A 22,288-nucleotide genomic window follows, 5' to 3' on the forward strand; every position below is an offset into this window, starting at 1 on the left:
AGCAAAAAGGGGGAGAGGAGAATGCGAGTGGGTGGGTGAAAGCAAAGCAAAGTGGGCAGCAGTGAAGACTAGTAAAGGCTAGTAAATATGGAGGGATGAAAGGCTAGTAAATATGGAGGGATGAAATCAGAAGGTGAAATGAGAAGAGAGAGTACATAAACTTCTTTCTATCAATGATCGAGACGCAAAGCTTTTGCGTTTTCTCGAAAAAAAAAAAGAGATATAGAGAGAGACAGGAACAAATCCAGCCCAAAAAAAAACCCAGAAAGCATAACAGAAAAAAGAGGAGAATTAAGGAGTAGGACTACTTGCCCTGACGGCGGCGCAGAGATCAAACACGGGGCGAGAAGCACAGCTGAATGGCTCCCCATCCCACCCCCAATCACATGCTGAGATTTGCCCCCCCCCCCCTCCCTGCTACCTCCGACAATGGATTGTGTAAGATCCCTGCATCAGACGGGAGGGATTCTGTGAAAACTCGATACAAAAACAAAAGTAGAGAGAACACAAGACACTGTCGAAGCATGTGCAAGTAGCGTCGCATCGTATGGATTGCATGATGGGTAGAGATGCTGTTAACGAAACTTACATTACTGTTTTTCAGAAGAAAAAGATAACTGAACTGAACTTAACTGAAAAATCTGTTTACCAGGGAGTAATTTGTGTGTAGTAGGTGTCGTAGCCCGGGGCTTAGACACCAGGGATGCGAGGCAACCACTTTTTGGTTCGGCAGTTGGCGTTGGGGATCGCTCCGGCGATCGCCGGCGAGGCCAATGACGAGCGTACAATGCACGAGCCTGTTTACCTAGGTTCGGGACACCCGGAGGTGTAAAACCCAACATCCTGCTTCTGAGTTTGTATTAGCCAATGAACAGGTGTTTACAAGTTGCCGGGGGAGCCCCCAGGCGTTCTCTTCCCTTTTCTGCTAAGTGGGTACTTGCTACTTCTGGGCTAAAGACTCTCACTCAAACTCCACTGGAGTGTAACCTAAAAAGAACCGAACCCCCCAACCAATGGTGCTGGTCCTCCTGTTATACTCAAGGGGATACCACAGGTGCCTCGGTGCATGGGGGACAAGTGTCGAGCAAAGACCCTAGACAGCTTGTCCTTACTGCGCTGGCATGCATGCATGGTGCAAAGTGTTGTAGCTAGGGCGGTACGTGTCTTAGATTCACTGTGAACCACTTACTGTGGGCTGACTAGATAGGGAACCATCCTTCTGTCGGAACATTTAATGCTTGCTTGTGCCATACTCCACGCCCTGACCAGCCCTGCACAAAAGGAGCTTGCCGGGCGGCCACGTGGTGCCAATACTCTGCTTGCATTGCGCCGGCCTTGTTGTAAGCGCCTGCGCCAGGGATCACCCTCCCCGGCAAGTGACCTTCCCGAGGGGCATCCTGACGGAAACCTTCACGCTGCCATCCGGGGCAACCCCCGCAGCCCAGCTAGTCCTGCCGGGCTGGTGACGTCCTTGCGGGGAGCAAGCGAGGCGACCCACGCATTGCACAATGGTGGTACCCCAGGTGCCACTGGTGCGACAGGTGCCACAGCCCCGGTTGCTGCAGAAGCCACCGAGGCGCCTGCGGCCGTTGCAGAGGGGGCCGCTGCCGCTGGCGCTCTTGGTCGCACTGTGTGTGCTGGTGAGTCGATCCAGGTACTAGCACTAAAAGCACAGAGATCGAACCCGTGTACGGGGGCGGTCGCTTCACCCAAAATCAGCAAAATCCAAATACTTCACCTGAAATAAACAGGCATTAGGTTGAAAAGAAACATGTAAAGGGGACCTAAAAAAATGCTACAAAATGAACACACAAGAAAAGATGGGAAAGGAGACGTACTGCTGGGACATAGGTGCAGCCACCCAAAGTGAGGTTCGACTTTGAAGACAAAGCTTTCGATTTTCTCTTATCCTTTTGGTATTTCCTAACACTCTCCATAAACCAGTTATGACTAAATGATGCCCAATTAAAATTCCTCACATCGCTAGGAACAAGCAGAGAGCCCAAATATTTAGTGCTAGGGTAGGTGCTTGAATTTGGACACAAAAACCTTGAGAGAAACACAACCATAAAGCAGATGAAATATTTCTCATTTGGAAGATCATTAGTAAGGAGCAGCTTGCCAAACTGTTTGATAGTAGGCAGCTCAGAAAAACCCATCAATGAGAGAAATTGCTCCTTTGACCCCTCAAAATCACCTTTCACTTCCAAAGCAGAATTTTCTAGCCCAATGACTTCAGAAAAACCGTGTGCACCGAGGTGAATAACACCACTCTCAACAACAATGTCGCCACTATCTGGCTGGATGTGATCAGCTATCCACTGAGAAAAAGACCGAGGGGCACTAGAAGAATTGATGTGAAACACAAAGGGAAATCCATAATCACCAATAATGTGTCTCTTGTCGGAATGAATACTATTAATAATATGAGACAACCATGCCAAATTCCCCCTATTACTAGCCTTTTTATGATCATCCAACTGATCGGCCTGATGACTCTTTTGCCTCTATCAAATAAAGAACATATAAATTAAATAAGGAACACGACGACTAGATGAACGGCTAGGGACACCAATGAAGCATAACAAACAAAAATGAAATAACAGAAGAACAAAAGAAGAAGTGGCGTGCTAGCTTTTGATTAGTGACACTCAGCATCGCTGCATTTTCGCTTTTTGCGAAAGCATGATTTGAGCTGCCAAAAAGGAAAAGAATAAAGAATAGCAATAAAAGTCTGAAAATCTTCAAGTTTTACTAAAGTGACAAATTGAGTTATCCATAAGATCAAAGTTTCATACCAGTGCACTTATATTGTCAATGATCAAATCAGTGTCTGTTTCCTCACCGGATGAATAACCAACCTGAAGAAACAGATAAAAAAAGGATGCATATAATTAAATGAACAAAAAAATAATATTTAACCCTACCACCGCCCCCACCACCATTTGCAGAGAATCACTCACTGCATCGGCTGCTGCTGGGCCACCAACATTTGCAGCTCCGACCCAATTAGAAGGGACGAAATCAGAGAACTCAGAATTAGAGTCTGAACTTAAACCATCATCATCGCAGCCAACGTCAATGTCAGACATCGTGCCCCCTACAAAAAATGGACGAGAAGCAAACACCAAAATCAGTTAGCAGGAAAATCCAACTTAACATGCTTCCAATTTCATACTTTACAGCTATTCAAAAAACAGAAAAACCACCAAAAATCATTAGAGAAGAGAACTAACAAAAAAAAGCAGATATAGAGCAAACAACATGTTAGAAAAAGGAATTGCAAATCACATTAACGGATATTAGTAACTTTTTTACAAAATGGGATTGATTTTACTTAGCTACCTATTACCTGTTAGCTAAAATTAGAACGAACAATCCAAAGTGACAACGCAATGAAAATGATATGAATACCAAAAGGGGACAAAAAACACAAACCACATAGTGGACGCTGCATTTACAATTGCATTACAATGCTGGTTCGAGAGACACATTAAAAACATGAATCATCGACCACATCATGAAAAAAAAACTCATGGAAAAAGCGACACATTGATCAAACACCAGTTCTCATCCGAGAACAGACCACAGCCAAATGAAGTTAATCAACTACACACCCACTGAAAAAAATGCAACTATCCACCACACATGCATTACAGTTGCCATGGAATGCAGAAAACCAAAAAAGGATGGGATGCCTATAATTCATCCATGTAATTATCGCGTTGATCAATTACAGCAGGGAAAAAAAAAAGCATCCTTGCTATCAGAAAAGCAGAAAGCAAACAAATGTTGACAGGAGGATGCAAAAGGGAAAGGGAATCCCTGCAGCTCATCATGATCAACAAAAAACTGAACAACATTGCAGTAACTCAAAAAAGCTGATCATGCAAGGAGGCCGCTAAAACTGAAAAAAAATCATAGTGTGCGCAAGTTGATAAAAAAAATCAGATGCAAAAATGCATATTGGTATAATTACGCTAACATTTATAGAACACTGCAAAAAAAATTGGGGAAATGCAATTTGCTCAACTTAGTACAGTCAAGTTCATATGCCCCCTTAATTACTCATGAATTGCTAATTGAAAAATGCAACTGAGGTCTGCAATTGCTCTTGTATATAAGGAGTTAAGTATATTTGACACACAAAAAATAGATTGGCACTACTCTGCTTAAGCTGCTGCATGAGCTGCAGAAGTTCAGTTGTGTACTGAAAAACACATAATAACCTCACAAAATCAGAACCTAGAGCAACCACTACATCACAATAGCAAGGGGGCGCAAAACAGTGCAGCTAACTTTCATGTCCTGCTAACCCAACAAAGTGGCATCAGGTGCCGGATGAAAAATCATCATATAAGCAGAATAAAAAGCAACACAAACCCAACAACACATAATTTCACACCGAACGAACCCCCAAAAATCTGTAGCTGCCATCCTTTATCTATCTAAATTCACAAATCTAACCCACACTACATCACAAAAACAGCGGGGGGGGGGGGGGGGGGGGGTTAACCACGTGCATCTATCGCCTCTAATTGCAAATGTTGCAAAACCCTCCTTAAACCTACCCAATCTCCGCATCCATATCTATCTGAATTCAGACTAAAAACACCATGGGGCGCAGTACCCAAATCACTACAAGCAAAAAGGCGCGTGGCTGGCTGAGGCACACAAAAATCTGTGCGAAGATAGAACAGGATGGCTCACCAAAACACTGCTCACAAACACATCCACGAGCAAAAAGATGGGGACTCCCCGTTCCTGTCATCTCCTATCAAAATCAAATCAGCACATAAGGCAACTGCAGGCGCGAACCATGGCTATAAAGGGAGAAAAATCATCAATGACAAGGTGAAAACAACCATGAAACATAGCAAAATCCGCTCCAAAATCTCAGACGCCGGCGAGCAAAAACACAGCAACATGCCTACGAGCAGCTCAGAGCACCTCCCCCTTTACTGCTTTCACATACAGTGCGCGACAACCCCGCACAGAAATTGGCCACCCAACCACATCGAAATCCATGCAGCAAGGCACAAAAAAAAAGAGAGAAAGAGCTCACCCCGATAGAGGAGGCAAAAAGCTGGCCGCCGGCGAGACCAGATCCAACACCGCCCCCTCCTTCCGCTGTTTCGCACGAAATTAAACCACGGTGAGGCCGACAAAAAGAGACTGCGAACTCGGTATGAGAGGGAGGGTTAGAGAGGGATGGGGACAACGGTTGGACTCACCGGACAGCGGCGGCTCGAACGAAATCCCTGCCGGCGACGAGGGAGGTCAGAAATCGCCTCTCCCCACCCACCCCCCGCCCCCCTCTCCCCAACCTTTTGCGAGCAATGAGACAAGACGGGCGTGGATTTCAAAAACCAAGCGGAAACGGTTGGAGGAAAAAGCCATAAAACCAAAAACAGAAAGGGACTCCAGCGACGCGAATCACAAAGAAAGAAACGAATCGAACGGCAGAGAGCGTCGCCTGCTTTCAAAGAATAAACCAGGCGCCTGGTATATGGTATATAGCAAAACGGAAATCAAAATTACTACTTCTAAAAAGAGACATTGAAATTCGTTGTAATCTAAGCATCCGTTACTAATCACGCCACAGATTCCCACCGTCGGAACGCAGACAAATACAGAAGGCGCCCCATACTCTAGCGCATATCGCCCCGGATCCCCATTGTTTTCTACGTCTCCAAGGCAATAAGCTGCATTTTGCTCAAAAAATAGAGGCAAGCTGTAAGCTGGCCTTGCTTCCCGGCCTCGTGAGTACTACTACACAACTCATCAATTTGAGAATACATCTTTTTCAGGCGCAGACAAACATCTGCCGTTGTTGGGCATGGACGCCGCCGGCTCATCCTCGCCGATGCACATCGTCATCTTCCCGTGGCTCGCCTCCGGCCACCTGCTCCCCTGCCTCGAGCTCGCCGAGCGCCTGGCCGCGCGGGGCCACCTCGTGTCCTTTGTCTCCACCCCGCGCAACCTCGCGCGCCTCCCGCCGGTCAGCCCCGCGCTGGCGCCGCTCGTCGACCTCGTCGCTTTGCCGCTCCCGCGAGTCGCCGGCCTCCCGGACGGCGCCGAGTCCACCGCCGACGTCCCGGCCGACAAGTTCGATCTCCACAGGCAGGCCTTCGACGGCCTCGCCGCGCCCTTCGCCGCGTTCCTCGACGCCGACGTTGGCAAGAAGAAGAAGCCTGACTGGATCGTGGCCGACTTCGTGCACCACTGGGTCGCCGCCGCCGCTCAGGAGCGCGAGGTGCCGTGCGCCATGCTTGTCCCGTGCGCCGCAGCCGTCGCGGTCTTGGCCGGCCCACCTCCGGAGTCGATATCCAACGCGGACGAACGGCAGGTGATCGTCAAGGTCATGGACGCGGCGCCGAGGTTTGAGGCAGAGCAAGCCATGGAGGAGTTCGCCGCCGAAGACGCCTCGGGGTCATCATCGGGGCTGTCCGTCCTTAGCCGCTTCTACATGACGTTGAAGCGGTGCAAGGTCGTGGCCCTGCGGAGCTGCCCCGAGCTAGAGCCCGACGCGTTCCCGCTCCTGACAAGGCTCTACGGCAAGCCGGCCGTCCCCCTCGGCCTGCTCCCGCCGCCGCCCAACGGAACCCGCTCCCGCGGCATGGACGACGAAGCAATCATCCGATGGCTGAACGCACAGCCGGCCAGCTCGGTCGTCTACGTGGCGCTGGGGAGCGAGGCGCCGTTGCGGGCCGAGCTGCTCCGCGAGCTGGCCCACGGGCTGGAGCTCGCCGGGACGCGCTTCCTCTGGGCCCTGAGGAAGCCCGTCGGCGTCCAAGACGGAGACAGCGTCCTTCCAGACGGCTTCGTGGAGCGCACCAGCAGGCGTGGGCTCGTGGTCGCGCGGTGGGTTTCTCAGGTGAGCATACTGGCGCACGGCGCCGTGGGCGCGTTCCTGACGCACTGCGGATGGGGCTCGGTCGTGGAGGGGCTCCAGTTCGGGCGCCCGCTCATCATGCTGCCCATCGCCGGTGATCAGGGCCCGAACGCCCGGCTCATGGAGGAGAGGAAGGTCGGAGTCTCTGTGCCGAGGGACGAGAAGGATGGGTCGTTTACTCGAGGTGGTGTCGCCGGAGCTATTCGGGCCGTTGTGGTGGAGGAGGACGGGAGGCTGTTCGCGGCAAATGCCGAGAAGCTTCGAGAGATCGTGGCCAGCAGGGAGTGCCACGAGAGGTGCATCGACGGGTTCATTCAGCATTTAAGATGTTGTAAGTAGTGAAAGGAAATTCGTTTTGAGCTATTTCATCGCCGAGAAAAGGGGCTCCTCGAGCGCTTGGTTTGCAAATGAAATTGCGACGTGATTTGGTTCAAATCAAATCGATTACTCAGTAGCCAAAGTTGGAAAAAGTTGTCACGCACCCCCAAAATTTTGTTTTGCGAAATGAATGCCAACGAAATTGTACGGTCGATGTTACCAACTGTTGAAAGTTTTAGCAGGCCGCTGGACACACACCGGTGATCAATCGAAGGCCAGGACCATTAATTTTTTTCTAAGATAATTTTGTACTCCCTCCATCCAGAAAAATATGTTTCAACTTTGACATATACGTTTGCTAAGAGAATTCGGATTCTACTAGACAACCGGTGCAAGGCCCAGTGTGCTTTTTTTTAATAAAAATAACAAGCTTATTTTCGGCCCGACCCTGCCCGGTTGGTCCACGGCCGTGACGACGGCCCTGTGCCTCTTTAATGCCATATTTTGAACAGACGCTGAAATCAGCCCATAGAAAAAGAACTCATGTACAGACGTCTAAATCAACAAATTAGTACATCCCATCCAACCATAGAATCCTCTAAAATTAATAAATATCCAACCATAGAAGAATGGACTGATTTTTTCGGAAAATAAAGCAGTCGACTGTCGTGTAGCTAGACTTTAATTTTCGTGTTGCTCCATGTTTGTGACGTTGGTTCGGGTCTAAGGTATACAGCTTTCTTCTAGAGTGATTCCTATGTTAGTAGCAGTAGCGTACAACATTGGTACATATCACATATGGGTTGTTGCCATGCCTGGTGCACGTCGCGCCGCGATAGCCAACATCAACTCCCCACCGGTGGCTACCTATAAGTCCAGCCCGCCGCGATGCCGATGATCTACACTAGCTGCCCGGAGTAAAAGCTCACTCGCCACTCGGCGTACGGCGCACCGCTGTCCTCCCGTGACCTTTCCTCCTGCTACCGCTACCGGTAATCTTTCCCTCGCCCACACGCACGGATCGATGGACGCCGACGACTCCTCCCCGCTGCACATCGTCGTCTTCCCGTGGCTCGCCTTCGGCCACCTGCTCCCCTTCCTGGAGCTCGCGGAGCGCCTGGCGGACCGCGGCCACCGCCTCTCCTACGTCTCCACGCCCCGCAACATCAGCCGCCTCCCGCAGGCCGTGGCGCCGCTCGTCGACCTGGTGTCCCTGCCGCTCCCTCGCGTGGACGGCCTCCCCGAGGGAGCCGAGGCCACCACCGACCTGCCGCCCGACAAGTACGAGCTCCTCCAGAAGGCCTCCGACGGCCTCGCCCCGCCGTTCGCCGCATTCCTCGACGCGCACAAGCCCGACTGGGTCATCCTCGACAGCTTCCACTACCTGGCCGCGGCAGCCGCCCTCGACCGGAAGGTGCCGTCGGCGATGCTCATCCTGTGCTCCGCCGCGACGTCGGCTCTCTTCGGCCTGCCGCGCGTGTCCCGTGACGTGCGCCAGGACATCGGGGCGTCGCTGGTCCAGCGCTTCATGTTTACCTGCGAGAGCTGCACGATCGTCGCGAAGCGGTGTTGCGTGGAGCTGGAGCCGGAGTCCGTGCCGCTCCTGTCCAAGATCTTCGGCAAGCCGGTGTCCCCTATCGGCCTGCTGCCGCCGCCTCTTGCGGGCGTAGGCACCCTTCGTCGCAGCCTGAGGACGAACGGCGCGGCGCCGGCGGCCGGAGGAGGACACGGCGCCGATGACGCGCCACTCATGTCCTGGCTCGACCGACAGCCGGCCAAGTCCGTGGTCTTCGTCGCGCTGGGAAGCGAAGCGCCGCTGAGCAGGGTCCTGCTGCACGAGCTGGCTCTGGGCCTGGAGATCGCCGGAACGCGCTTCCTCTGGGCTCTGAGGAAGCCCGACGGCGTCCTTGACGCGGACATCGTCCTTCCTCCTGGCTTCGAGGAGCGCACCCATGGCCGTGGGCTCGTGGCGCTGGGGCTGGTTCCCCAGACCACGATACTGGCGCACGCCTCCGTGTGCGCGTTCCTGACGCACTGCGGGTGGAGCTCCACCATCGAGGGGATGCAGTATGGGCACCCGCTCATCATGCTGCCGTTCTTCGGAGACCAAGGGCCGAATGCTCGGCTTATGGAGGCGAAGAAGGTGGGAGTGCAGGTGGCAAGAAACGACAAGGATGGATCGTTCGACCGGGAAGGCGTCGCGGCAGCGGTTCGTGCCGTCGCCGTGGAGGAAGAGAGCAGTACGGTCTTTGCGGCTAACGCCAGGAAGCTACAAGAGCTTGTTACGGACACTGCATGCCATGACAGGTGCATCGATGAGTTCATTCGGCAAATGAGATCTTATAAGGAGTGATGGCTTCTGGAAATATGCATTGGAAATATGGTATTGTAGTACAAAATTGATTTTTATTTTTTGAGCGAGAAAATATGGTAGTCCATCCGTCCTGAAATAAGCGACGCGTGAATTTGCATAAGAAACTATACAAATTCATGTCACCTATTTTCTGACGGAGAGAGTACATCATTAACAATTAACAGTGATCTGTTCGACGCCCACTTAGACATATTTTCATATTGTCGCTATCTTTCGAATGCATGTCTCTAGAAGCTACCACTTCTCATGAGATCTCAATTGCTGGAGTATCTCGTCGATACACCTCTCATAGTCATGGCAATCGATGTCAGCAACAAGGTCTTGTAACTTCTTCAGTCACACAGCGAGCGCCTGAAGTTATTCAAAAACATCTGGTGATGACCCGCAAACAAAATTCATCTGTTCATCCTTGTTTTCCTGCTGTTTTCTTTTTTCTTTTTTAAAATAAGATGCTCGTTCATTTGGGGTGGTTGTTTTCATCGCCCCTGGTGTGTAATAGTGATCGACTGTTCGACACCCACTAGGACTCGTTTTTTTTTTTTTGGCTTTGTGTTGCTAACTGGTCGTTTAACTCTCACCGTTTTGAACCTGAATTTCCATTAATTCGGCCGCAAATGCAGGTCTTAAAAAAAAGCAAAAAGTAGTTCTTTTTGTCCATCAATTTGTCGCAAAGTTCATTTTCCGTTCTGTCGTTGTTGTTCTCGACAACAATTAGAGTAAGGGGTGTCAATGTTCGATGGCACAAGTACGTATAAAGATGGGGCGTGTACGCCAGCCTTATAGCGAAGGTCGCTCTACACTTGGACAAGTTAACACGTCGATATTTTTTGAATAAGTTCTGTCGACCTGCGGTACTACTAAATCCTATTTTAGGAAAGGCTTTGAGGGGGTTGTTAGCCAAGTGATTGGGCCGAACGGATCTTCCCAACACACCTTTTGCGAGAGATTCGTCGGGGCCGCCTCATACTTGGACCGAATGAGACTTTCCAAGTATCGAGGTTACGATAGTTTCGGAACTCTAACCCAACCACTTCTCTTTCGAGCCCACGCTAACCGAAGTAGCGTGGAGTCTCGAAACTAAAGTCCCCTAAAAGGCTTCCTCGAGGCCGGTTGACTTTTAGTCGAAAGCGGAGCTCGAGAGCGAACCTTAGAGGGAGTACCCTATCCCTCTCCCCTTGAGTTTATTCAAGTTGAGAGTTAATGGTACATGTCCTCATGGGGGTATTTATAGCCCAGGGGTTCATGACAAAATACCATGACTTCCCTTCAGGGAGAGAGAAAAGTGTGAGGTAAAGTGATAAATGTAGCTTCTTGGTTCATAACTTTAGTGTGCATCAAGTGAGAAAAGTAAGGGTTGGTTCATGGTCCACTACAGACCAAAAGCCTCATTCCTACACCTTTCATGGCCGCTACTGAAGCTCATTCCACCCCTTGATCAGGGCATGAGAGACTTGACTTGTTGACTTGTCTTGACTACTGCCATGTAGGATTGAACATGCCATGTTGACATCTTGACCCATGTATAGAAATGCTGACTTAATCGTCGTTACGTAGGATTTATGACTCGGCCCATATAAGGAATTTATTTTACTACAACACGTTCTTTAACAAAGTTCCAAATTTTCCATCCTTGAACTTTCATAACCGGACACATTATGTTCTTCAACTTTCAAAATCTGACACATTCCATCCCTACCCTGATCAAAACGCTATTTTTTGTCCACGTGACATGGTTTCCTCTAAACCCATTGTCCAAGATGGTTTTCCGTCCTACCATAGTAACGACAAGCAGGACGCCATCGGCGTGGATGAGATGACCCACCATGGACGCGATCATGCACCACCACTAGCGCCGACGAGTGGCCGACTGCAAGGGAACCACTGTTTTGGGCTTGTTGGGCCAACGTGTCGTTTGGGGACAGAAAACCATCCACGATGGTGGGTTCAGAGGAAAATCGTGCCACATGGACAAAAAATACCGCTTCCGTCTTCAGGTCGAGGAAGGGACGAAATGTGTCGGGTTTTGAAAGTTGAAGAATGAAAAAAATAAGAAATTTTGTTAAGAAACAAAAAACGAACTTTGCGATAAGTTGAGATACGAAAAAATGACTTTTCTCTTAAAAAAAACTCCCCCACATATAAAACCAACATAAAAGATCTCCAACAAACAAAAGCTGCGAAGTTCTTCAAAGTCACCATCTTCGTATCTTGATGTTCTTTCACAGATTGATTCTTGTTTCTTTTCTTCCGGCGCAGCCCGTGGACTCAGTCAACTAAGTTAACTAAATATTGTCGTTGATTCAGTATACAAAGTTGTACTCTTATAGATCGGAGTGAGTAGAAGATACAAACCGCCTTCTACGCACGTACGGAGTGTAATCTGAACAAAAGACATGCATACAACGCGATCTAATTGCGTAGAGACCGTGGATAGTGAAGTTTCTCGTAGTAAGATCAAGTCACATACGTATGCATGTCAGCAATTAGCTTATAATAATTCATAAGTTGGGTCAAAAATACTTGCGTGATCCCTAGACGTACAGCACATATACCAGAAAGTGTGATTTTGCAAAAGATTTGGTTTCAGTCGTTTGAGATCAGCTGGTGGCAACTCAACTCCCTGTCTTGATCCTAAGTTAGCTGCAGACCCTCCAGGGCCTTGCCGACGCCGCGCCGCCGCTCCCAGAGGCTGGGGGCGTTGTCTTCCCTGGCTGCCCGTCTTACCGCCGGCACGGGCACCGGCAGCGGCGGGTCGATGGCGCACGCAGCCGCCGCAGGCGCACGGCTGCCCCGACTCGAACTCCGAGTGCTCCCCGTGGACGACGAGTCACTTGGCACGTCCCTGACCTTGCAGCACGCGCGCGGCTTCCTCCCCTTGCTTGTCCGCCGCCGCCTGAACAGCCCCATCAGGAGCCCCGCCAGCCCGCCGCCGTACTCAGACGACGGCCCTGATCTGCTTGAGCATCTCGTGCCCCCGTTGACCTGCCCCATGCAGCCGATCCTCGGGGACGCCGGCACGCCACCGGGGCGGCCATGGCCGGCACGACCCTTCTTGATCCCGGTATGCTGCGCCTTCTGCTGCGGCCACACGGACAGCGGCGACAGCAGGAGCGGCGAGTAGTAAGCGGGCGGCGCCGGGGCTTTCCTGGCGGCGTCCGTCAACGGCGCCGGCGGAGTAACCTCGATGACGAGCCATGTTGGCTTAGGTTCCCTCACGTTGTGGCGCCGCCGGTGACGCGCCGCCATGGGGCTAGACGGCTAGTAGATCGGTATTCAGTGCCTCGTTAGCTCTCTCGCTCTCGGGTCGTCACCGGTGCGTGTTGCAAACTCTGGTTTGGTCTGGTTGCGGGGTTTACGGACCCAGAGCTCGTTTATATGCAAGGAGGGGGAGATACGGTGGTCCGGACATTAGTCGGTATCGGACAAGCGTTATTTTGGTGCCAGAACTTACCAAGTCAATTAGTCAAGTCGTTGTAAAGCTTGCGATCGCGACTTGAGGTCTTGAGCACGACCTTTGATGAGTGCATACAGCAGGCTTGATGGGCCGCGCCGCGCCGCGCCGTGCCACCTGGTCTTCTGGTCGTTAGCTTATGTGGAACGGTTAGGCAGTCGCGTTGGCCCGGGCGTAAAAAAATCGGAGGTCACGTCTGCTCCGCTCACTTTTGTTGCCGACTTTTTTTTTTTTTGAGGAAGACTGGTTTCTCTTTTGGTTTTGCTGCCTTCCTGATTCAAAGGCAGACGTATTTTCTTCTGTATGACTGTACGCATGATCAAAGAAGTGACAGTGAAACTACTGGCACTTTGATCAGCTGGCGCACGTCAAGAAACTGTCTGTCCAAACTTCAAAGCTTTTTTTTGGCATGTATAAGGTGTAAATTTCAGCGTACCGCATCCAGCAAAGGACACCTAGCTAACCAAGTGGTCACTCTCGGTGTGGTACATAATGATAGGTTAAAATGCCATTTTCTGATGGCCATCAGCACCTAATACTTTTTTCTTTTCGTTGGATTGGAAACCACCAGGTACTGTGTTTTGTAATAAAGCGGACAGTTTGACTCCAGAGGTTGAGAGCCAGAAAGTCCAGATGGATTAGCTAACGACGTGAAATATTAGAATCGAGAATGATACGACTCTGAGTACAGACGTGTGGAAAAAATCAGTGCTCTCGTTAGCAGCATTGTACTAGTATTATTAATCTGGGACTGACCAAATCCACGCTCGTGGGGATGTTGACGACGACAGAGCAGACTTGAAAATCTGGGGAGCCGTTGACGGTGCAGTACTACACTGCCTGCCCAGTCGCCACGGCACAGCACGATTTGTGATCAGGAGATTAGGCTTGCATTGAGCACCGGACCAGGCCACGCCATTTCCGCACTTTCCTCATGTATCCTTCTATCAATCGGATCTCATTCGGCAAATCTCTGTTCTGAACACCCCGGATCCTACCATTACCCAAGATAATTTACACATGAGTTACGTGAAATTTAACCTAACCCGGCGTATCAATCATAAGTTCTTTTGTGCATATGAGTTGCAAAAGAAGAGTAAGGTGAGAAATCTTGCATACCATGGCGTGTGAAAATCTCACGGACTTTTTCACCAGAAAATTACCGGTTCCTATTTTTTGAGAGATGCGTCCGTGAAATCAATATGATGAGACTTAGGGAGATAGATTTAGATGAAGAAACTTCACAAATTAGCCAATAAAATGTTGATCCCGATGATTGAGTAGGTTGTGCTGGTTTTCCTCTAGTGCGAGTTATTTTTTGATAATTTTTTTCCTTTGTGGTTTTGAACACAAGTCAGTTAGTGCAACAAAACAATCTGTATCCGATATGCTCTTTCTTCGCATGTCTTTTAACTGGGGTTTTATGAATAAGCATGCAGTAGTATTAGTTTACAAAAGGCTTTTCAAGTTTCACCAATATCAGGTAACAAAATTGACACTATTGCCAGCTCTACCTTTGCGCATGATTACCCAAGAAGGAATGCCGAGAGCCAACTATGTAGAGACTTAGGACCAGACAATTATCCTATCACCCCATCTAATCCGTATGTTGAGAGCTTCATTGCCTATGTGAGAAAAATAATATAAAAAGAGTGTAAAGAAATCCATCATATTTCTCCGTGGTATCATTTTTTTTAATCTTGTGATTATATGTAATCGACTCATTTGATTATGATCTAGCTTCACGACCTCGAGACCTGCCAGTCGGCGACAGGTTGCAGGACAGTTGTCACCTGTGTTTATGGCTATCGCGACATGTATGCTCAACGGAAAGCCTCCGATGTACAAATGCCATATTACGCGTGCACACAATGGCAGTTCGGCTGCAGGTTTCAGCCTTGCACCGTCCGTCTCTGCCCTTGTGCTGGTGCATAGCCGTGCCGCATTGTGCCCTTGTCTTTGTAGAGTTTGGAGTTGGTGTTTCTCCTCACTCGTTTTCGACCCTTCTTTTCTCATCCTTGACAATTTGGCTAGAGAAGCAAGTGATATCTCCAGCCTCCCACAAATATATCTCCTCCAACTGTCTCTGCTCTCCAATTTTCATGAACTTAGTTTTACCGTTTAAATTGAGCAAAGTTCAACTGCGTTGATACACATTCTATCATATTGTTAACGTTTCCATAGATTTTTTATGATTCCATAGCAAAGTAGGTGTACTATCCATAGCAAAGCATGTGTACTATGCTACGCTAGCGCCTACAAATTTTCGAGTCTTTGACCGACTTTAAAATATAGTACGGAGTAATACTTGTATATGATCATGTGACTGGTCTCTAGTACAATCAGAGGGAGTAACTTTTTAAGAGTTTTACGCTAATTTTTTTAAATTTAAGTTGCTGGTGCCGTCTAAGCAGGTCTTAAAAAAAACTGTGCTAACCAGATTTATAGGAGTAGCACAGTTATATGCGACAATCCTTCCGCTGTTCCGCACGGCGTGTTTTGGTTTTAGATTCCCCTATTTTTCTAATGGCAGATTGCAAGTGCACGTAAAAGCAGCGACTGACGTCTGGGCCCCGGTATATCCCACTTCACTAGCTTTCACTCACCTTTTGTAGAAAAACCACCGAGTTCTCCCGCTATCTCATTTCTGTCCCTATCGCTGTGATATCGAGTCTCCAAACCAGAGGAACAACACACGCGTGCCAGATCGCGCGCCCCTGCCGCCGCATCGACCTCCTCGCCGGCGCACCGGCAGCGCCGCGGCTACGCACTAGCTCCGCGAGTGACCGACACCCGCGGCTCATTTATTTTCCTTGACTCCCCTCCCTTCCTTTGCCCCATCTCGCTGCCGAGCGACCCAGCCCCCTCGCTCCGTGGATCGTCTTCCTCCTCGCGCGAGCGCCGCCGCCCATCCCGCTGCCGAGCGCCCCAGCCCCCTAGCTCGTCTTCCTCCTCGCGCGAGCGGCCGCCCTACCTTGCCCTACTGGGTCCTCCGCCCGTGTCCACAAGGGGGGGCGCGATACGGCGATGATGATCAGTAGGCAGCTCCTGCTAACCTACCTTTACCTGCTAATCTACATCTGCCTCTCGTCGGGAGTCATCCTGTTCAACAAAGTATGTTCTTCTCTCCCTCCGAGTTGCTCCTTTTGCTACTTGGAATCCTTTTGTACCCGCTTTGGAGTGGAGTAGAGCTAGTGATGTCATGGTGAACTAAGATCCGTCCTCTTCCCAGTTTCATTTATAAAGTATTTGTTTCCTGCCACGATTTTTAGGTGTCGTGTGGTTTAATTTCATGAAGTCCAGTATGGACACATGCCACATTGCTGCTTTCGTCGTCCGTATTTGTTAGTTTGGTGCATGGTGTATTACAATGCCGCTTGTGTTCTGTACGGTTTCTGGGTTGTTAGGCGAATCAGGGTTTTGCTACAGCACACTGTCAGTAATCTGTATTATACGTGGCCTAAAGGGTCTAACCAGTTTAAGGAATCATGTATTCATATGCTAACAGTGTTGTGCGGATCCAGAGCCTTTGCATTCTTTTCGTTTGTATTATATGATTGCTTATGTATGGTCCTTGATTGTGAGAGCTGAACTTACTAATGCATTTTGTTGTCACAGTGGGTACTATCTCCAAAATACTTCAAATTTCCCTTTCCTATTACCCTCACAATGATTCACATGGCATTTTCTGGAGTCGTGACATTCTTCCTAGTCCGTGTTTTTAAGGTATGCTTCTCTATGCCTCTTCCTGGTTAGAGCCTTCGAGGCTCCTTGCATACCAAAACAATGTTGTGCTTCTTCAACCAAATGACATGTAAAGTGATAATTCTCAAGACGGAATTTGTTATTGCAAGAACACAAGCTAATCTGGGGCTACAAGCTTTAGTTGTACTGTTGGTTTGTCCAGTGACGCCATTTTTTTTTCCTATAGCTAATGGAGTCACTCCTATTGTTGTTATGCAGGTTGTTGCACCTGTCAAGATGACTTTTCAAATGTAAGACAGTAAGAGCAGTCAGTTTTGTTCCTTTCTTGTGTATGAAGTTTGGTCTTAATCATTTGTGTACCCCCCCCCCCCCCCCCCCTCTTCTGCAGATATGCCACATCCGTAATTCCAATTAGTGCCTTCTTCGCGTCTAGTCTTTGGTAAGATAATTGCAGACTATATACGATTGAATTTTATCTCGTTTTGTTGCTCAAAGACTTCTTTATTATATTCCTTCATGCAAAGGCAAGCCTATGCTGGCATGTATATGCAGATTTTGAGTATTGATATTGCACAAATCACATACTTGCAATGTTGGCATTTGTGATGATCTAATCGTTTGCTTTGAGATGATTCTGTGTATTTTTGCAAACATAGCAGGTGTTGTTAAGTTCTTGTGCCAGCCTTTTTTCCCCACTATTTGCCTGGTATACCTGTTGTTTGGATGATGCCATGTTTGTATCCTGTGAAATCGATGACATGCACTAGCTATCTCAGTTGGTATTGTTTGCTGTATGGACAAAGGAGTGCTCTCGAGGCTTTAACTTAATCTGCTTATGTATATACCAATTATAAATTTGTTAATGCCTAAAATGTGATTTGTCAAGTATAATTTACTAAACCATTCTTAAGCTCCATACAGCATTTATCTTCCATGACTGGATGGCAGTTGCTACTTTTCTGTTGAGTTGTCCTAAATCATGTATTCGAATCATGGCTCTCCCTCACAAAATTATTATTCATACAGTACTTTATTGATTGTCTATTTTACAGGTTTGGCAATACAGCATACTTGTATATTTCAGTTGCCTTCATCCAAATGCTCAAGGCTTTGAGTGAGTTACTGTACACCTCACCTTCATTGCTGTTATGAAATGGTACTGATTTGAGTTAATATGAAATGCAGTGCCCGTGGCAACATTTATAATGGCTGTTCTATGTGGTACTGACAAATTAAGACAGGACCTTTTCTTGAACATGTTGCTGGTCAGTGTTGGTGTTGTAGTTTCATCCTATGGGGAGATTCATTTTAATGTAATAGGAACATTATACCAAGTAACTGGCATTGTCGCAGAAGCGCTCAGACTGGTGCTGACACAGGTCCTCCTCCAAAAAAAGGGGTTAACTCTGAACCCTATTACAAGCCTGTATTACATAGCGCCTTGCAGGTACCAGATACTATATCTGAAACTCTGAATACTCACTTGCTTGATATAGTGTTTCACAACTATCATTGAGATTACATTCTCTCTTGCAGAGCCCTTGTACAAAAACATGAGAGTTATGGTGTTTCTATCCTATAGAATACCTGTACACAAAAATTATGTGAGACTGACATTCTTTTAAAATTCCTTTAGTTATAACCACAAAGCAATGACTCAAACAGATATATAATTGTTGAAAGATGTTAATTACCCATCATTTTATTATTTGCCATTAACAATGTGGTACTCACTACGGTAGAGGATAATCCAATCACTTTTGTGTTCATTCACTGTATTCGCTATGAAAAAGCAAAGTAATATGATTATAAACAGGAAGTTTACCAACTAGTTGGTAAACTTGTTTAGTTACAAAGGACAGAATCTTGGTAATGTCATATTTCTCCAAGAGGAATGTCTCTTAATGCTTGATAGATGATGTCATGTAGGCCCGCACTTACGCGAGCCGCTGCAAGGACCCTTAGGTCTTGGTAACATGATCCCCAAGCTGCTGGAATGCTGGGGGGTCTTGTACAGTCTGAACAGATCAGGAGATGCACCTAACTGGTTCCCATATGTAGCAAGCATGCCAGGTTGGGAATTGGTAGCTATCTAGTATTCATATTACATTCGGTTTCCATTCCAGTCCGTATGCGAGTTGGGGCTCTCTACTATCTAAAGAGAGGTGGGTTGTACTAGGAGCTAGTGAATCAAATAAAGTAAAAGGAGTCTCGCCTCTGACCAAACTGCGCCCCATCTCTTCAACCTGAGCAACAGCAACAGATTGAGACCATGCTCGAAAATGGGTCAGTAGTTTCTGTACTAATTACTGAAACGTTTCCTCGTTGATAAGCAGAAAAGAGGTTGCTAGTCACAAGCATTTGTTGCCTACTTTTCCCTAGGATTCGCTTCAGAGTGGTCAAAGTTAATTAATACTACCTCCGATCCAAAATAATTGTCGCAGTTTTGAACTAGGCTTAGTTCAAACCTGAGACACTGAAGGGTTAGGTTATATAGAATCACTAGTTTGTTCTATGCTGTGAAGGGTACTCTGAACAAGGGTTTTAGTACTGAATTAGTATCAGTGAGATTATTGTCGGTTGTACTTACAAGGAATGCTTTCAAGTATTATTTTTTTCCATTTGAACTATAAAATTATGTTCAGACTGTTACTCACTGTTGTTCCTTCCAATCAAGCAGTGTCTAGTTGAGTGTCGAGTCAAGTTCGTTGCAAGCCTTCTTGGCTGAAACCATCTCTCTACTTTGTAGTACTCCCTGTGTCCATCTTCACCAGGCGTACATTTTTCTGCATGCAGTCCAGCAGTACTAAGCGCATTTTTCATGCGGACCCACAGCAACCCACCCATGCCCAAACAATGAAGCCAGCATGCAGCTGCCCCCCAATCAACACAAACCTAGCAGACTTCCTTGGTACCTGGGCCAGCAAGTTTCACGCCTAGAAAAAACGGATGGAGGGAGTATATATTTATACAAACATTTGACATTCTCATGAATGTTATGAACGCCATACCTTTACATGGCTTAGTATGTACTTATCTATTCCTAAAAAGCGTCTACATACATGTAATATTTTGACCAGAATTGTGGGACGGAGGGAGTACAAAATAAGCAGATCTTGGCAAAATAAAATAAAATTGGAGAACAACTTTGGATACTGACGCCTAGGTCAAAGTTTTTTCTTTTTAAAAATATGTCCTGGGGATATCTTTGTGGTTGCAATTTCAAAGTTAGGGCCTTCATTTTATCACACATACCTAGCCATTGCTATTTCTTTGCAGCATCAATCGTTATTATGCAATTTCTTTTACAGTATAACTAAAATATTGCATGTTCTGTCTGTCTTTAAAATGCTTGTAGTCGCACCCTTTTTTTTCATGCAATTTCCTAAATGCATTTTTCTTTTATGCAGTTTCATCTTCCTATTTGTTCCGTGGTATTTACTGGAAAAACCAGAAATGGACGTCTCTCCAATTCAATTCAACTATTGGATATTTTTCTTGAATGCACTTTCTGCATTTGCATTGAACATATCCATATTCCTGGTTATTGGAAGAACAGGAGCAGTCACTATCCGAGTTGCAGGAGTTCTGAAGGACTGGATACTTATTGCCCTCTCGACCATTATCTTTCCTGAATCTACTATTACAAGCCTCAACATAATTGGATATGCAGTTGGTAATTATGTATTCAGTTTTGTGTAGAGAGATAGTTTTCAAATTGACTGTAACAACAAGTTGATATGCTTGTTTGAAATATAGATTTTGCGACTACTCTCAACTAGTACTAATTTAATGTGTAGCACTCTCTGGCGTTGTTATGTACAATTACTTGAAGATGAAAGATGTGAGAGCAAGTCAACTTCCAGCAGATATGACTCCTGATAGAACTACAAAGGTCAGAGCTTATATCTCACTGCAATTTCTGTATTTAATTTTCTTGAACTTTTTAAGGTTCTTCCCATTGCTCGATATGGTCATGAAGAGGATCTTTGATGTTTCACAAACTCAAATAAGTACACTATTGTTCCATATTTCATTTTCTTCACACTGTTTTCCCCCGTCCCTACCTTTGTTCTTTTGTTTTGTATGACAACACTAGTACAAAAATCAATTGTCTGGCCCTAGCCATGTGCATCGTGTTGTCAAACAGGACATATGAGGTTGTGGACAGTGGACCAGAGATGGTTGTTTTTGTTCCTTTGTTCTCTTACTATTTTGTACATGCCTTGCCTATTTTATATCCTATTCCTTCAGCATATCTTGTTCTTCTATCATCTAACCAACTTTTGTAATCATCTGAGCATCGCACATGGACCATCTTACCTAAAAAATAACAATCATCAGACACACCTAACATGCTGTTTCTTCCACTTAGCTTCCACTACAGTTGATAGAACCTACAGTTCCGATTTGTATCATATGGTCGTGCTGTTGTCTATCTGGTCAGAAGCACCTTATTAAACCCTGGAGACTAGTTTTGGAGTTTGGCTCTCTTGGGATAGCAAGCATCTAGAGGCTCTGTGGGTTTCCCTGAAAAAATATAGGCGCTCTGCTGTCTAGCCGTCCTAAATGGTTGCTCTCAATTTCTGATACCTTTTTCCTTCTTCAGGATAAGAAGATTACAAACATATACAAACCTGACAGTTCCATGGACAGTAATGATGAAACTGTTGTTGGAGGTCTGGCATCAGAAGCAGCAGCAGTTGATGAGGAAGCCCCTTTGATTCCGTCATCACGCATCTCCTATGTTACCCGGACGCAAACAGGCAGTTTCAATAGCAGATGACCATTTTTCAAGTTTTGAGTTGGTTGAAGTAACAAATTTCTTCCCAGATTGACCATCCAATATTTTCCTCCTCGTGAATCTGAAAGTGGTGCATAAGCTGATGAACTATGCAAAGGTCTTGTCTGGAAGCTTTGTCCATTAGTCTTGTATGTGCCTTCAATATAAATTTTCCTATTTGGCACGGAAAGGTTTTTTCAGGAGACACCTGGAGGTTAATTAGAGAAAGTAGCAGTGGTAGATGATTACGTTTTATCTGTGTATTTGGGGAACTCGGTTGTCTATATCAGATACATGCTCTTTCTTAACCCAGCATGCGGCAATGCTATCGGATCATAGATGATGTAAGGCTTCATTACAGGTGCTCGTTCGAACAGCAGTTTTGATTCACTTCCCCTGATCGATGTGTTTATGTCATTATGTGTGCTTCTCCAATGCACCGAGGCCTAATGTGCAAGTCCAGGGTAAAATGTTAGATGTATCTGTCATGTATTGTCAAACTTGGGCACGTAAAAATGCGGGAAAAGTCTATTTCGGACCTTAGAACCTTTATACGCGCTGTCAACTTGAACCCACTACTTACAAAACATGGAGACCTTCTTTTTATTTTCTCCGTTTCATAATTTTTGTCTCAAATTTGCTTAAAAGTGAATGTATCTATTTTTAAAAAGTATCTAGATACATGTAAGATTTCGACGGTAGCGGATCGGAAAAGGAGGGATGGCTCCTCCTCCTCCTCCTCTCTCCTTCCCATCTCTCCAA

General features: G+C 47.0%; 3 protein-coding genes across 3 annotated transcripts; all 3 read left to right on the forward strand.

Annotated features, from left to right (window-relative positions):
* The first annotated feature begins 5,604 nt into the window (after positions 1–5,604).
* LOC100828134 (UDP-glycosyltransferase 91B1) lies at positions 5,605–7,492 on the forward strand. Its single transcript, XM_010232569.2, has one exon. The coding sequence runs from the start codon at positions 5,840–5,842 to the stop codon at positions 7,232–7,234; it is 1,395 nt and encodes a 464-aa protein (XP_010230871.1). The 5' UTR covers positions 5,605–5,839; the 3' UTR covers positions 7,235–7,492.
* A 576-nt stretch (positions 7,493–8,068) lies between these two features.
* Positions 8,069–10,103, forward strand: LOC100828434 (UDP-glycosyltransferase 91D1). The gene has a single exon (XM_003559455.4). It carries the CDS (start codon positions 8,238–8,240, stop codon positions 9,564–9,566), a length of 1,329 nt encoding a protein of 442 aa, XP_003559503.1. The 5' UTR covers positions 8,069–8,237; the 3' UTR covers positions 9,567–10,103.
* A 5,584-nt stretch (positions 10,104–15,687) lies between these two features.
* On the forward strand, positions 15,688–21,938 carry LOC100828738 (probable sugar phosphate/phosphate translocator At3g17430). The gene is made up of 9 exons (XM_010232582.3): positions 15,688–16,152; positions 16,657–16,764; positions 17,002–17,033; positions 17,132–17,182; positions 17,796–17,857; positions 17,929–18,190; positions 20,154–20,419; positions 20,544–20,638; positions 21,353–21,938. Exons 1-9 carry the CDS (start codon positions 16,066–16,068, stop codon positions 21,527–21,529), a joined length of 1,140 nt encoding a protein of 379 aa, XP_010230884.2. The 5' UTR covers positions 15,688–16,065; the 3' UTR covers positions 21,530–21,938.
* The last annotated feature ends 350 nt before the right edge of the window (positions 21,939–22,288 follow it).

The sequence above is a fragment of the Brachypodium distachyon genome, chromosome 1, assembly GCF_000005505.3.
Source record: "Brachypodium distachyon strain Bd21 chromosome 1, Brachypodium_distachyon_v3.0, whole genome shotgun sequence".
Classification (NCBI taxonomy): Eukaryota; Viridiplantae; Streptophyta; class Magnoliopsida; order Poales; family Poaceae; genus Brachypodium; species Brachypodium distachyon.